Raw genomic sequence first — 15,579 nt, 5'->3', positions numbered from 1 at the left:
AAGTCGAGAGAGAACAAAAATAAAACAAGAAAACATCACAAATGAAAGGAGGACAGAAACAGTTTATGCGTCACGATTTTTACGAGACACAGGTCCCAATAACGTCCACTTAAGTTAATTTGTAGTTCGCGTATCTGAGTTTGTTCTTAGAGCCTTTCTCAAAATGTGAGTCTGTGAGCTTGCGCGAAATCGCGCAAGCTCACAGACTCGCATATTACGTGGCAATGGATGAATACTTAGTGCTTGGCGTATCGCTGACGACAAGATCGTTGGACGGGTTTCAGACTCAAGGGGTGGGACAGAGTATCCTAGACGTGTGAGAAGATGGCGGCCAGTAGGAGTGAGTAGGAGGCGCTGGCGATGGCTGACCCAATGTGCCTTTAGCAGCTCGCCTAGTGTGTTATGTGTCCCTAAGTTAAGGAGACGGTGTGTGGAAGTATAGTTCGGGAGGCCATGGCCCAGCTTCGTCGCTTTGCGAATTATTGCGTCTATGCGAAGCTGTTGCGCTTGGGTCAACCGCTGAAATGGGAGATGGTATGTAAGGCGGCTGATCACGCATGCCTCCACCAAGCGCAGCAGGTCCTCTTCTCGAAGGCCCGAGCGCCTGTTGGAGACCCTCCAGATCATGGCCAGAATTTGCTCAATCTGTCTGGATATAAGGGGAACAGTGTAGTTTGACCTGCCATCCGCTTGGACGTGTAGGCCGAGGATACGAGCACGATTAACCTGTGGTATCGGTGTGCCATCCACGTGCACAGTGATAGCGGGAGTAGAGGAACGGCTCCGGGGGCGAATGATTATGAGCTCCGACTTTTCCGGAGCACATCTTAAGCCGCATTTTCTCGCGTACTCGGAAACTGTATCGACTGCTTGCTGCAGTCGGTCCTGGATGGCTCCGTCGGAACCCCGTGTCGACCAGATAGTAATGTCGTCCGCATAAATAGCGTGGGCGACATCAGGGACCTGGTCGAGTAGCCGGGGGAGCCCTGCGAGCGCGATATTGAATAGAGTAGGGGAAAGAACTGAGCCCTGGGGTGTCCCACGTCCTACAAGGCGAATCGTGCCGGATCGATGCGGTCCCATTCCTACGGTGGCTGTGCGATCTCGAAGAAATGCGCGGATATAGTTGTACATACGAATTCCACAGTGTGAATGTGCAACGTTGCGAAGGATGAGGTCATGTTCAACATTATCGAATGCCCCTTTTAGGTCTAAGGCGATGAGTGCTCTCGTTTGGGCGGACGACGGAGGTCCTATGACTTCCTCCCGCAATTGTAAAAGCACATGTCTGGCAGACAGATGAGCCCGATATCTGAATTGAGAGTTAGAAAAGAATGATTTTTCTTCAAGGAAGGGCTGCAGACGCCGCAAGAGTACATGATCCATGAGCTTACCAATGCAGGATGTTAGGGAGATGGGTCGTAAGTTTTCAACCTTAACAGGCTTGCCCGGTTTGGGGATCAGTGTGATGTCGGCGTGTCGCCATGCTTGGGGGAGCGTGCCCTTGCGCCAGCAATCATTGAAGATATGGGCGAGGTGGTTAATATCCGCGTCACTGAGGTTACGAAGGGTGGCGAATCGGATGTGGTCGGCTCCCGGTGCCGTGTTGCGGCGTATAGGTCTTGTAGGACCACCCGCACCTCGTCAGATGTGATGTCTGCATCGAGCAATTCGTTCGCCTCGCCTACATAAGGATAGTCAGGGTACTGCGGCGGTGGGCCTGTGGGTATGAAATGCTTCTCTAGCTCTCTGAGGAGTGTCGAGACATCGTCCCTGTACTCGTGCATTAGGATGTGCAGCTGTTGAAATGTTGTCCCCTTTGTTGTGGTGGGATCTGTGAGTGAGCGAAGAATCGACTACGTTTTTGCTGTGCTCAATGTGCCTGAGAGGCGATCGCAAAATCCTCGCCAGTTATTCCTCGTAAGGATCTCTGCATACTCCTGAGATTCCCGTGTAATTTGATCTATACGTTTCCTAAGTTTGCGGTTGAGGCGTTGTCGTTTCCATCGTCGTGTCAACCCTCTGCGGGCGTTCCAGAGATGAAGTAAATGCGGGTCTATGTCTGGTGTCTCGGTTGTGGTGCGCAGTGTGCTCGTGGTGGCCTCTAGATCTTGTGCGAGAGAGTCAAGCCAGCGTTCGTACCCTTGGCGCTCAGGTGGGTCCTGGCGACGTTCCCTGAATTTCGCCCAATCCGTTATACGTACATTTCGCTCGGGCCTGCGCGCACCCCGTAATGACAAGGTGGTCGCTACAATGTAGTGGTCACTACCAAGGTGCTCCTCTAAAGGCCCGTGCGCAACGACTGGGCCAGTATTACGCACGAAGGTAAGGTCAGGGCAGGTGTCACGAGATACGCTGTTGCCCATCCGAGTGGGGTGCTCTGGGTCGGTGAGCAGTGTGTATCTCATGTTACAGATGGCATTCCATAAGCGGGTCCCTTTAGCCTGCGATTTAACGTAACCCCATGCAGTATGCGGAGCGTTAAAGTCGCCGGCCACCACACAAACCCGTCCAAACCTACCAAATTCTGTTAGTAGGTGCTGAAAACAGTGCGTTCGCGAACGGGGGGAACTGTATGCATTGAGTATAAACAGACTCTCGCTGCGTTTACCTTGCGTAATTATTTCCAATATTTGGTGAGGAATGTCAATGTTAGTGGTATGCATGCGACATGTAACATGTTTCGAAACTAAGGCTCCCACAAGAGGAGAGACACCCGAGAGCGTGCTGTAGCCGGATAAAGAAGGGGTGCAATTGCCTTCCTGTAAGAGGATGACATCGGGAGGGTTCGTGGATGTGGCGATATACTGCTGTAGGGAACCTCGTTTTCGGCGGAATCCCCTTCAATTCCACTGCCACAGTTGCTCCGCGTTACGCGGCGCCATCATCATCGTGAGAGGAAGCAGGCGGTCGTGCATGGGATGCGGGCGCCGGGCGCCCACATTTGAAGGTTGCGGCCGAGAGCCTTGGTCGGAAAGCGCGCTTTCGTTGCTACCGCTAAGCTCAGGAACTTGCATGCGTGCGAAAGTGCACTCTATACATGATTTCACTTGCTCCGTAATCCCTATTCGAAGGACCTCCATTTGGCGTTCTATCCTGTCCAGAGCCGCCTGCATACTCATGTCTGCCACCAGCGCGTCCATTTGTTTTTGGAGGCGCTCACAGCGCGCCTCCATGTCACGACGTAGGCGGGCTATTTCTATTAGAGGATCGGGATTTGGTAACGAATTGGTAATAGGGGAAGGGGTAGGGAGAGATTTACGGGGCGGAGCGAGCTGTGGGGGACCCTCCGCCCGACCTACCTCCCGAGGCACCTCCATTGCTGTTTTCTTCTCCGGGGTCCGCTGCACCCCTGAAGGGACCAGGGTCACCTTGGCTGGGGCGTTGGTCTGCAGGGCCTTCTTGTAGGGTTGTTGGGAAGATGGGGAAGGAGGGCGCTTCTCGCGGGATCGGGACTGAGATTTGAACTTGCGACGGGATATCGAACGGGTCTCCGACCGGACTTTTCTGGTCTCCTTCGTTGGGGCGCGCGACGTTCGGGTCTCCGCCGTATCTGTCGTAGTGGTCGGGTCGCTGGAGGGTTGGAGTTCACGCTGCTCTTTCTCGAGAGCTTTCCGAACCCAAGCTTTGTTCAGTGTCTGCCTAGCACGCCGCGGGCAGTTTGGATCCGCTGTAGGGTGGGTCCCGCCACAGGATCTGCAGTGTGGGGTACACGGATGTGACGGGGTGGGGTTGTCAGTCCCGCACGTCGCGCAAATGACCACGTGCGGCGTAGAACAGTAATCAGCCCAATGGCCGAGCTTATGACATATCTTGCAAACCAGTTGGCGGGGTCGATGGGGGTAGCAGCGGAGTTCTACACCATAGAAACGCACATAGCGAGGCAATTTAAGTCCTTCAAATGTTACCAACGCAGTGTTGGTTTGACCCATCATTCGTGCTTGAAGTATTTGAGTTCCAGGAGCCATAAGCTCATCCACTAGCTTGGAAGACGGTGTAGCGGGCAAAAGGCCAGGAACAATTCCCTTGCATGAGTTGTCTGGGGCCGCAAAATATGTCGTGATGGGATAGACCCGCTGACCAAGGTTCAGCTCCCTCACCTTGTACAATGCGTCGGCTACGTGTGACTGGGGTGTGCTGATGATTGCCAAATTCTGCTGAGGTCGCAGTCGGAATATGATGTCCTGACGATCATCGGTGGTCAAGCCGGCTGCACTCCATAGAGCACTGGCGAGTTCTGGGCGCGTCCACTTATCGAGACAAAGTCATCCGTGAAGCCGCAGAATTATCTTTTCACCGTGCAAAGGAAGTTGAGGCAGGTTCTGATTCCGAATGCGCTTGCGTACGGTAGGCTGGGAGGCGTCCGGAATGCCCAAGATGTTCTCGGAGGGTTGCGTCTTAGCGCGCGTTTGACGGTTGCGTCGCTTATGTATGACTGTCTTCCAACAGCCACCTGTGTCGTCGTCAGTTTTGTCGTCGTAAATGTTCGGGGCAGCATCTTCCTCCATCCTTTCCCCGGTCGGAGTGTCGACCTGTCGCTGTTGGGAGGGAAAATTGGCGACGATGGGATCGGCGGCCACTCCCGCGGTATCCACCTCGCGAGCGTCTTCGTTGTTGTTCAGGGACGCGCGCCGGCGTTCTCTATCGCCGAGTGCGTCTCCTGCTCGTTGGAAAATGACGTTGCGGTAGATAAATTCTCCATCGAAACTGACCGGTGAATTGGCCGAAGGCCTTTTGCACGCCGGTTTAGAACATGGGCCTCGGAAGAGCTGGTCGCTTGGCGCTCTTGGTTCATGGTGTAGAAAACACGCCAAGGCAGCTATGCCACGGCAGGCAGGGGCAGCCGCGTTGGAACTCTCACAGCGAAGCAACCAGTTCTGTTTCATTGTGGAAACGACGTCTCGGAAAAGCCGAAGACTGTATGTAACATTTCGCCGCTTGTTATGTACTTTCCTTTCTTTTATATATATATATATATATATATATATATATATACCATGTACTGTAAATACGAAATAACAACTTTGGAACTTCGGGAGGACAATCTGAAACCGGCGCAAGTGTCAGATTTGCCAAAGATTTCCATCTTTTCAGCCAAACGTCGTTTGCAGAGATAGATGAATTCGTTCGCTGTAGAAATTTTCCGCGGCGCTCGAAGCAAGAGTAGCCTCGCCATTGTCTGGCTCAACCACACACGTGGCAGCGCCCACGCGCAGACCGAATTCACGCAAGAGTCCTCTGCGTTCGAACCCCATATCCCGGCTATACTCTCTACGTACGCATCGTGGAACGCGCAACGCGAACTAAAGAGCAATATTATCGACACCGGTGAATTGGGAAAACAGCCACACAGACGTCACAGGAAAACGGACATTGGCTCATCATCATCATCATCAGCCTAGTTACGCCCACTGCAGGGCAAAGGCCTCTCCCATACTTCTCCAACTACCCCGGTCATGTACTAATTGTGGCCATGTTGTCCCTTCAAACGTCTTAATTTCATCCGCCCACCTAACTTTCTGCCGCCCCCTGCTACGCTTCCCTTCCCTGGAATCCAGTCCGTAACCCTTAATGACCATCGGTTATCTTCCCTCCTCATTACATGTCCGGCCCATGCCCATTTCTTTTTCTTGATTTCAACTAAGATGTCATTTACCCGCGTTTGTTGCCTCACCCAATCTGCTCTTTTCTTATCCCTTAACGTTACACCCATCATTCTTCTTTCCATAGCTCGTTGCGTCGTCCTCAATTTCAGCAGAACCCTTTTCGTAAGCCTCCAGGTTTCTGCCCCATATGTGAGTACTGGTAACACACAGCTGTTATACACTTTCCTTTTGAGGGATAGTGGCAACCTGCTGTTCATGATTTGAGAATGCCTGCCAAACGCACCCCAGCCCATTCTTATTCTTCTGGTTATTTCAGTCTCATGATCCGGATCCGTGGTCACTACCTGCCCTAAGTAGATGTATTCCCTTAACACTTCCAGTGCCTCGCTACCTATCGTAAACTGCTGTTCTCTTCCGACACTGTTAAACATTACTTTAGTTTTCTGCAGATTAATTTTCAGACCCACCCTTCTGCTTTGCCTCTCCAGGTCAGTGAGCATGCATTGCAATTGGTCTCCTGAGTTACTAAGCAAGGCAATATCATCAGCGAATCACAAGTTGCTAAGGTATTCTCCATCAACTTTTATCCCCAATTCTTCCCACTCCAGGTCTCTGAATACCTCCTGTAAACATGCTGTGAATAGCATTGGAGAGATCGCATCTCCCTGTCTGACGCCTTGCTTTATTGGGATTTTGTTGCTTTCTTTGTGGAGGACTCGGTGGCTGTGGAGCCGCTATAGATATCTTCCAGTATTTTTACATATGGCTCATCTACACCCCGATTCCGCAATGCCTCCATGACTGCTGAGGTTTCGACTGAATCAAACGCTTTCTCGTAATCAATGAAAGCTATATATAAGGGTTGGTTATATTCTGCACATTTCTCTATCACTTGATTGATAGTGTGAATATGGTCTATTGTTGAGTAGCCTTTACGGAATCCTGCCTGGTCCTTTGGTTGACAGAAGTCTAAGGTGTTCCTGATTCTATTTGCGATTACCTTAGTAAATACTTTGTAGGCAACGGACAGTAAGCTGATCGGTCTATAATTTTTCAAGTCTTTGGCGTCCCCTTTCTTATGGATTAGGATTATGTTAGCGTTCTTCCAAGATTCCGGTACGCTCGAGGTTATGAGGCATTGCGTATACAGGGTGGCCAGTTTCTCTAGAACAATCTGACCACCATCCTACATTGGCTAGATATGCACAAATAATATTTTGTGGTGGTCATCTTAAGGGAAGCGAAAGAAGTTGGTGTACTATATCACTTCGTATAGCACTTCATCGTGCGTAAGAGGTAGCACGTGTTTGAGGCGACGCTGCCAACACCTCTCTCTCTCTCTCTCTCTCTCTCTCTCTCTCTCTCTCTCTCTCTCTCTCTCTCTCTCTCTCTCTCTCTCGTACTTGGCACCCTTCGCGCCATACAGCAAACGTGCCGGCGATATCGCACGTGTGCATTCGTCCGCGTGCATTTCTTCAGTTATTTCTCTTCGCGGTTATTTGCTTTTCGCCTTGGTATCGGATAGGCGTTCTCGCTTTGTCGCAACGTGTCGTTCCTCTTTTTATGGCAAATTTTTATGGCAAAGGTGTTAAGGATGCTTCAGTCTGTTTTCCTGGCATCGGTCACGGTTGTCGTGATCTCACTCCAGTAGCATAGCGAGAAATTCTTTTCAGGTGGGTGGGGGGGGGGGGGGCATGCACTTGACCGGGGACGGGGGGCAGGATGAAAGGGCGGAGGGAAGAGATGGGGGTGCTGGGAAGGTCGCATACTAAAATAGAAATTTCGGGGGCGGAGCGCACGTGCCCGGTGTGCCCCTCCTGGCTACGTCATGGCCACTGGTCATCGCATATTTATCGTCATTGTGCTTCCCTGGCTAAAGAAACCGACTAAACTAAACCTGACCCAACCCATGGTTTGGTACTACGGAATCGAAATCGGCATCGTGCCTTCAACGACAAAGTCATCTTTGGCCTGAAGCCAGCTGTCTCCATTTTGGGCGGCGTGGCATTTCCTCTGGGTAGTCCTCTGCTGGCTTTCCTATTCTTTTTTTCAGACAACTCCGACGAGGACGTTACTCTGTTCTCCGGTTCTCGATCTATGTGTCGCCGTTGTCGCTTGGCTTCAGTATTTCTCCGTGGCTGCACTGCTATCTGTATTTCATTATTTTTTTAATATTGACTTCGTCATGTTGCCGCTCAACTATAGCAAAGTCCGTCTTTCTTACTATATCGGTCATGAAATGTTTCTTCGTAGAACTCACTCAACGCTTTCTTAAAACATGCAGTGCTTTCGTAAATACAGAGAGAGAGAGAGAAGAGAAAGCAAGGACAGGAAAGGCAGGGAGGTCAACCAGAAGAGCACCCGGTTTGATACCCTACACTGGGGGTGGGGGAAAGGGGAATAGAAAGAAAGAAGTATACGTTAAGCTCATTGCCTTCGATGTAAACTAATGCGAAACTATAAAGCCGCCTCTTAGAAGTATACAGTTGCGTGCAAGTCTTAGGACCACAGATGCGACAGAATATTTTTTTTTTTCGCAGCCTGGACATGCGGGCTGAAATCAAGTGGCACAGCCCACGTGTGCCTGTTCGACCAATGAAATGCATTGAGACAAGTCTACTTTCCATGGTTGTGCCAGAAGAAATTTAAATTTCTCGCCGATGCCATGATCTCGACTTTTGCTGGCCACTGTACCTGTCTACTATTAGAGGCGTCGCAGTCACATTCTGTAGGCGGCGTATGCGCGTGCTCATAAAAACATTTTGCGAATCATAACCAGTTGCGAATACTTCGTTGGATCTTCACAACAGCGAATGACAATGCTGTCGTCGCGGCAGTAGTTCTTCCGAGAATCCCAAATGTCTCAATCGGCGCTGCCGTGTCATCCGCGCAGGTGATCACGTGGCCCAAGCACCAGTCGATCGTGTACCACCCGTCTCTGCTGCCGCGCCACAGGGGCGCCTCATCTGTGAACTGGTGAGCCGCAAGCGCGCATGCAGGTGTGCAACTGTAGTTCAAGTCAGTTCAACTGAGAAGTTATTTGCAACGCCTGCAAATCGCACCACGTTGGAGGTCTCCGCGGCGAGAAAGCAGTAATACTGAGTCGGCGTGACAGCCGGGGAAGCCGATGTCAGGAAGCAAGAGGCGCTATAAATAAATACATTAATTGCTTGCCTTACTCACCATCTGCATTGCATTACGTGCGTACATACCACGCGTATACAAACACGCATGCGCCTGTGCACACTGCGAATTCGCAGCAACGAAGTAATCCGCAAACAATATGTAAGAATGTCGCAGGGACTCCCCGCGGTGTGTGTGTACATGTGCCCAATCGGAGTGAAGGCACACATTTGGTTGCTCGAAAAGTCTCGAAAATGGAACTGAGCGTACGTCGACACCCTACACCTACCAACAAAGAGTTCCGAGCACTCCTCCCACTGTTATAGGGCAATGTATGTGGTAACTGCGTGCCCACTTGGAGAGTTCCGATACTTCGCACCACAGTCTCTTACGAAACATAATTAAAAGAACAACGTTCACTTTGTTTGCACCGAAGCGGAGGTGCTCCACTGAGAATACTCCCGAAAATATAGCTTGAATTTGAAATTCGAAGCAATAGCAGCAATGTGCTGAGCGTGATGAGGAAACAAAAAGCTTAAGAGGACCTGGCCAGCACACACACACCGAGCACCGCACGGACGCCTGATGAAAAGCACAATGCAATACGACAGCCAATAGCATTAAATGCAACGACACTCTTTTATCTAGAAAGTTCTCAAAGTAAGCGGATACTCCCGTAAAAAAGAGTTAGCGGCAGTTTTGTTCTGTGTCGGACGACGTTCTTGGCACAGTGGATGACCACGCACGGGTGGGCACTTCTCGCAGGACCTTGATCGAGGGCGACGCCAAGGGCGGCCTGAGCGTGTTCTGGGCCGACGACGGCTTGGACACGGGTCCTCTGCTGCTGCAGCGAGAGTGCGACGTGCTGCCCGACGATACGGTCGACTCGCTGTACGCGCGGTTCCTCTTTCCCGAAGGAGTTAAGGCCATGGTAAGGGTCTCTCCAGCTGGCCGCGCACTAGAGCAGTCTTCGTCAAAAGTTTCCGAAACAAACGCGCGCGAGATTGGGCAGCGGCCTTTGGGCCGAGGATACCCCGTTTGTTCACTCGAAAGACGCAAGCATTTTTTGAGTGCGTATACGGCGCTCGCTCTCCTCAGCGTTGGAGCGTGTGGACGTGAAACCCCTAAGCACGTGACTCCTCAGCGGGCATTCGCGGTTTGACTCGGGCACCCTTGACGAAGGCTGTGCAGACCTTGTCCTAAACAAGGTCTGCACCGAGCGCACATTATCGAATCTGATGTGGCGCCGTGCATTTCATGTTGCGATTTCGATAGCCGTGGATGAGGACTTGCAACTTCGTGCTGCAACGCGCTTTGTTTACCAAGCTACCGGAGTGAACGCTGGTCTAGGTTGACAAATTTTGCCTTTATAACTCGTGGTATCCACGCACGCACCACGCACGCACCTTCAGACGCCCCGATGTGGTCCCCCTCGGGCCCGTCGTCCGCGCACGCAAGCAGGGCCCGAATCCCGCCAAAATGTCGGCCAACGGGTGAAGTCCGTTGACCTTCCCGTGGGTGGGATGACAGCAGAGCGACAGTGTTTTAGGACCCGCTGCCACCCCGAGTGTCCAGGCAGGGAGGAGAGGGACATGGAGCCCCCGGAAACGCAACGGCGCCACACCGCGAGAGCCCGAAACCCCGCAAGCTGCGACCTCACATCGACGTTTTCATCGAGTGCGTATCCTGTAGCTGCGCAACTGCTTGTGCCTTTTTTGATATTTAATTTTCCGCATTTACACTAGTGGGATCCCCAGCACAACCGGTGCTTAATATTTGCACAGTGTTACCTTCGTTGTTTTGTTCATCCACACGCGCACGATGCGGCGTGTGTGCGTCCTCGTTTGCTGCTGGATATGTTTTGCATGTCGCGCGCGCAAATTTCGCCTGCGTGTGCACGTACGTGTTCGTTCCACTGTCTTTCTTTTTTTGTTCAATCGATTCGAGCGCCTGCGATTCCATTCCTCCGTTTTTCCCTCGCTCCGTCGAGTTGAGGCGTTCTTTCAAAAAACGAGCGAGACTCGCGACCGCGCGAAGGGCGCACACCGTTTCGCCAACCCCGCGCGCACGCAGGGCGAGGCCGTGGCGCTGATCGCCTCCGGCAAGGCGCCGCGCATCGCGCAGCCCGCCGACGGCGCCACCTACGACCCGATGCTCAACAAGCGGGAGCTGCGGCGCGTGGACTTCCCCAAGCTGACGGGACGGGCGCTGCACGACTTCATCCGGGGCATGGACAAGGCGCCCGGCGCCTGGATCACCCTCGAGGGACAGGTGCGTGTGCTCGCCGGCCAGCATTTATTTCACAATACACCGCGCTGTCGTATTGCACCAAGCAGGTGGGATTTGTCATAAAGAAACTAAAGAGAAATAAACACGAAAGCATGAACGCAAAATTAAGTCTGACTCGGAAATACGTTATTTTCTACAATAATTGTAGAAACAAACGATTTCGCTGCAAACAGTGACAGTGCACAAGGATATCTGTGAACTGCATACATTTGTAGGCAACAGACCTTGACTTAGTGCTAAGGGCAAGCTGAGTGACTAAAAAATGCAATGCGCAAGAAATAGGCGATCTAGGTGCACATATGAAAGGAAAACTGTTTTAGATACGACCCTGTCCAGAAGCCTCGATTTCTCAATCGCTTGGCCATATAAACGAGTTTTTTGTCCGAACACATTCAACAAGCCAAATAAACGTTACACCGTTTAAGGTTTCGCACGAAGGCCTTATTCACGTCGGAATGCATAACTTGAATTAGTTAGCAAGACGAATTTTTGTTAACCGTGCTTGTTACCAAACAGGCTCTCTTCCGTCAGGCCAGTTCTGGCTCCTGTTTCCACTGTTCGACGCTCTCGTGCGACTTTCGCGTCATCTCGACGGATCGAGGAATGGGCAATACGGCTGTTCGAGGAAATAGCGGCAGCGTAGCAGCCCACGAGGAGCGAGACCGAGCGATTAATTAATTAATTCTCGCAGACGTACTATCACAGAATAAGAGGCAAGTGAGGCTCGGTGCATGCAGAGGCTACAGAACGGCAGGGCTCTGCGCTTATAATGCAACGCGAACAACGCTAAGCCGTTAGAATTAAAGCTGTGTCCGGCCATGAAAACAAACAGACGTACAAAGAAAGAAGTATATAAGCACCCGCCAAGGTGGCGTAATGCCTTTGGCGTTGCGCTGCTAAGCTTCAGGTCGCGGGATCACATCCCGGCCACGGCGGCCGTATATTGACGGGGGCGAAATGCAAATAACGCCCGTCTACCGTGCACTGTTTGCCCGTTAACGAACCCTGGCCAGGGGGTCAAAATGAATCCCGAGTTCCTCACTACCGCGTGCCTCATAATCAGGTGGTGGTGCTCGCACGTAAAACCCCAGAATTTGAAGTAGAGGAGCTTCGTGACGTGAGCTAGACGATGCATGCGCTGGAGCGAGTTGTATTCTCCATGAGATGCACCTACTAAAACTTCCCGTGGTCTAGGCATTGTAGCAGAAATGACAGAATACATCAATGGAAAAACTGATATATTAGTGACTCTGAAAGTATATATATATATATATATATATATATATATATATATATATATATATTTATATATATATATATATATATTCGTAAGGACCCTGTGGATAGAAAAGGAGGCGGTGTCGTAATAGCCGTAAGAAAGCATATAAAGGTAAAACCCATTCCTAGTGACAGCATTCTTGAAACTATTTGGGTTGCATGCTATTTACCAGCTGTAACTTTGGTTATTGGAGCTTGCTATAGGCCACCTGACTTTCTACAACATTTTTCTGAGGAACTGCAGTCTGTATTAGGCTCCGTCCAATCCGAATATAATAACTCTCCCAGCACCCCTAGCACACGCCAGACACGCGATTGTGCAGATTTTGTTGATATTTTAGAATATTTTCAGTTGTCTCAACTTATCGAAATCCCTACGCGACACAATGTTATTCTTGATCTGCTTCTAACAACACACCCCGAACGTGCTACCGTGGATGTACTAGAGCACATTATGCTCGTGGTGTGCCCCGAGTATGCGCGCGAAAGACTGACAATGGCAGATACATTGAGACATTTACAAAATGGACCACTGTCGGAGGACCTCTTGCTAGGCGCATGGCCACAGAGTTGGCAGACGACAGAGACAATGTGTGCATTTTCACGTTTCCTAGGTGACACGGGCCTGGACTCACGCCTGTGATACCAGTTGTGTAATGTGTCCTTCGCTTCGTTCCTCCAATTATCATCCCCCATTGTGACCCTTTTTCTTCCCCTCTCCTCCCCTTCCCTTACGTAGAGTAGCAGGCCAGATGCTCCAATATCCGGCCGACCTCTCTACATTTTCCAATCATTAAAATACTTCTTCTACTAGAGTATATCAGTGACCATCGTGTCATACATTGCACCTTTAAAACTCAAACCGTGAAGAAACCGCCACAAAAAAGATTTATGACTATTCTAAAGCAGATCCCGAAGGCTTCAACTGTGAGCTGTTTGAATTTTACCTGTCATTCATGCAAACGCATGAAAACTTCATTGCAAGATAACTGGATTCGTTTTCGTGACGAGTTGTTAGGACTGCGGGAAAGATACATTCCAAAAAAATGGATCTATGAAACAGCAGACAAGCCCTGGTTTACTCGAGAGATTAAGCGATATTTGAATAAAAAGAAACGTTTGTTTCGAAAAGCAAGAAGCGCAAGATCTGTCGAAGCTAAGTCAGAATATTTATAGTTTTCTAAAGAATGTGCATTACATACTGAGGCTGCCAAATATAAGTTTTTCAACCAGGATATTTCGAAATTTCTAAAAACTGATCCAAAAGAATTTTGGAAGGTCATTTCTCCCGCACCTACAAAAGAGTTACCGGTGTTTGACACTGAGTCTGGTGCTGCAATTGATGTCATGGATGTTGCTGAACGGTTTAATTTATTCTTTTGTAGTGTATTTAATGACGAAAAACCCTTAGATATGCCAACACAGTTTTCTGATAGTTCTACATTTATGGAATGTGTAACTGTGACAAGTGACGGTATTGTGAAAGCTATTGAGCGTTTACCATCGTTTCCTAGTCCTGGTCCTGACGGTATTTGTACTAAGCTACTAAAAATGACCAAGCACAATTCTGCTCTTATACTTACACTACTGTTTCACCCCCACCCCACCCACCCCGTCTCTCGACACCGCCGAAATTCCAGACGACTGGAAATTGGCACATGTAATGAGAATATATAAAACCGGCAACAAGAACAAGCTAACAAACTATATGCCTATATCCCTTACGTCTGTTGTATGCAAACTATTTGAACACGTGTTATCTTCTCAAATCATGCAGTACATGGCTAGCAATCACATTCTATTTGCAAACCAGCATGGTTTTCAACGAGGCCGGTCATGTGAATCCCAGCTTCTCGAACTAACTACAGACATTCACCTTAACCTCCACGAACTTACACAAACTGATGCCATATTTGTAGATTTTGCTAAATCCTTTGACCGTGTGGCTCATAACCGCCTCATATATAAAATTAAGCTGATTAATGTTGGCGAAAAAGTAATAAACTGGGTTAAAGAATATTTAAGTAACAGACGACAAGCTGTCGTAATTAATAATGTCCGTTCGTCATTTCAACCTGTTCAGTCCGGTGTGCCTCAAGGTTCCGTTTTGGGACCGACTCTATTTTTAATTTATATAAATGATATTCATCAGGGTATAGACTCGAAAATCAGGTTATATGCCGACGACTGCATTCTGTATCAGCCATTAAAATGTAAGACTGACTGTGATAAACTACAAAATGAGTTGAACAGGATTGAAAGATGGTGCTAAGACTGGCAAATGAGCGTAAATATCTCGAAAACTAAGCTTATGAGATTTACTACTTGCAGTGAAATTACGAAACACACATACTTTCTTAATGGTGAGGCGTTAGAAACTGCAGAATCATTTAAATATCTAGGTGTTCATTTTTCTCCGACTTTGTCTTGGCATAATCATGGGGGTCGTATTGTTTCCGCTGCATGCAAATCTCTCGGCTTCATTCGTCCAACGCTTCGTCAGGCTAATACTGATACCAAGCTTCTTGCATATACCCCCGTAATTCGTTCAAAGCTTGAGTATGTCTCATTTATATGGAACACGCACCAAACGCAACTTATTAACAAACTAGAATCTTTTTCAGAACAAGACAGCGCGATTTATTACAGGTAACTATTCACAACATTCAAGCATCACCAAATAAAACATGACCTAGGATTCAACCCATTGCAGACTAGAAAGACATCTCGGCTAACTTTCTTCCATAAGCTTTCTCATCACCCAAATATCTTTTCTCAGGCACACATCTTACCAGCCAAAAGGAAATTCCCACGAATTGATCACGAATTTAAGGTCGAACAACCATTTGCACGTACTAAACAATTGCAGTTTTCATGCCTGCACTTAGCCATTTCGGAATCGAATCATCTCCCAAATAATAAAGCCTAAATAACTGACCATATTATATTCCAACAAGCAGTAAATGAAACATTCGGAAATTAATAACATTAACATTTCTTCCTGCACTTATTCAGATGTCAGATTATGTAGGATTATTGTTTGTATAATGTAATAATTATTGGCGTATGATGTTGCCGAATGAGAAGTGATGTACAGGTTGCATAGCACGTACGACTTCATATAAGGATATTCGACTTACATGCACGTTGCCTTATACCTTTGTGTATCAATTGTTCTGCCCCGCCCCCCCATGTAATGCACAAGCTGAGCCTTTAGGGTAAATAAATGAAAAAAAAAGGGAAAACGTATATATACACACACAAATGATGCGTACAATTCATC

The 15,579-nt window shown here is 49.0% G+C and overlaps 1 protein-coding gene and 1 long non-coding RNA gene across 3 annotated transcripts in view; one reads left to right on the top strand and one right to left on the bottom strand.

Moving 5' to 3' along the window:
- LOC142557768 (cytosolic 10-formyltetrahydrofolate dehydrogenase) overlaps window positions 1–15,579 on the top strand; it is a 48,171-nt gene that overhangs the window by 22,454 nt on the left and 10,138 nt on the right. For both annotated transcript variants that reach the window (XM_075669868.1, XM_075669869.1), the window contains exons 4-6: window positions 8,500–8,582; window positions 9,495–9,660; window positions 10,803–11,000. In XM_075669868.1, coding sequence (XP_075525983.1) covers window positions 8,500–8,582; window positions 9,495–9,660; window positions 10,803–11,000 — 447 coding nt within the window. The remainder of the gene's footprint in view (window positions 1–8,499; window positions 8,583–9,494; window positions 9,661–10,802; window positions 11,001–15,579) is intronic.
- The window catches only part of LOC142557770 (uncharacterized), a 64,936-nt gene that overhangs the window by 42,762 nt on the left and 6,595 nt on the right, over window positions 1–15,579 (bottom strand). The gene's annotated exons all lie outside the window — the stretch shown is intronic.

The sequence above is a fragment of the Dermacentor variabilis genome, chromosome 9 (genome assembly GCF_050947875.1).
Source record: "Dermacentor variabilis isolate Ectoservices chromosome 9, ASM5094787v1, whole genome shotgun sequence".
Taxonomy (NCBI): domain Eukaryota; kingdom Metazoa; phylum Arthropoda; class Arachnida; order Ixodida; family Ixodidae; genus Dermacentor; species Dermacentor variabilis.
This window is presented reverse-complemented; position numbering and strand designations above follow the sequence as displayed.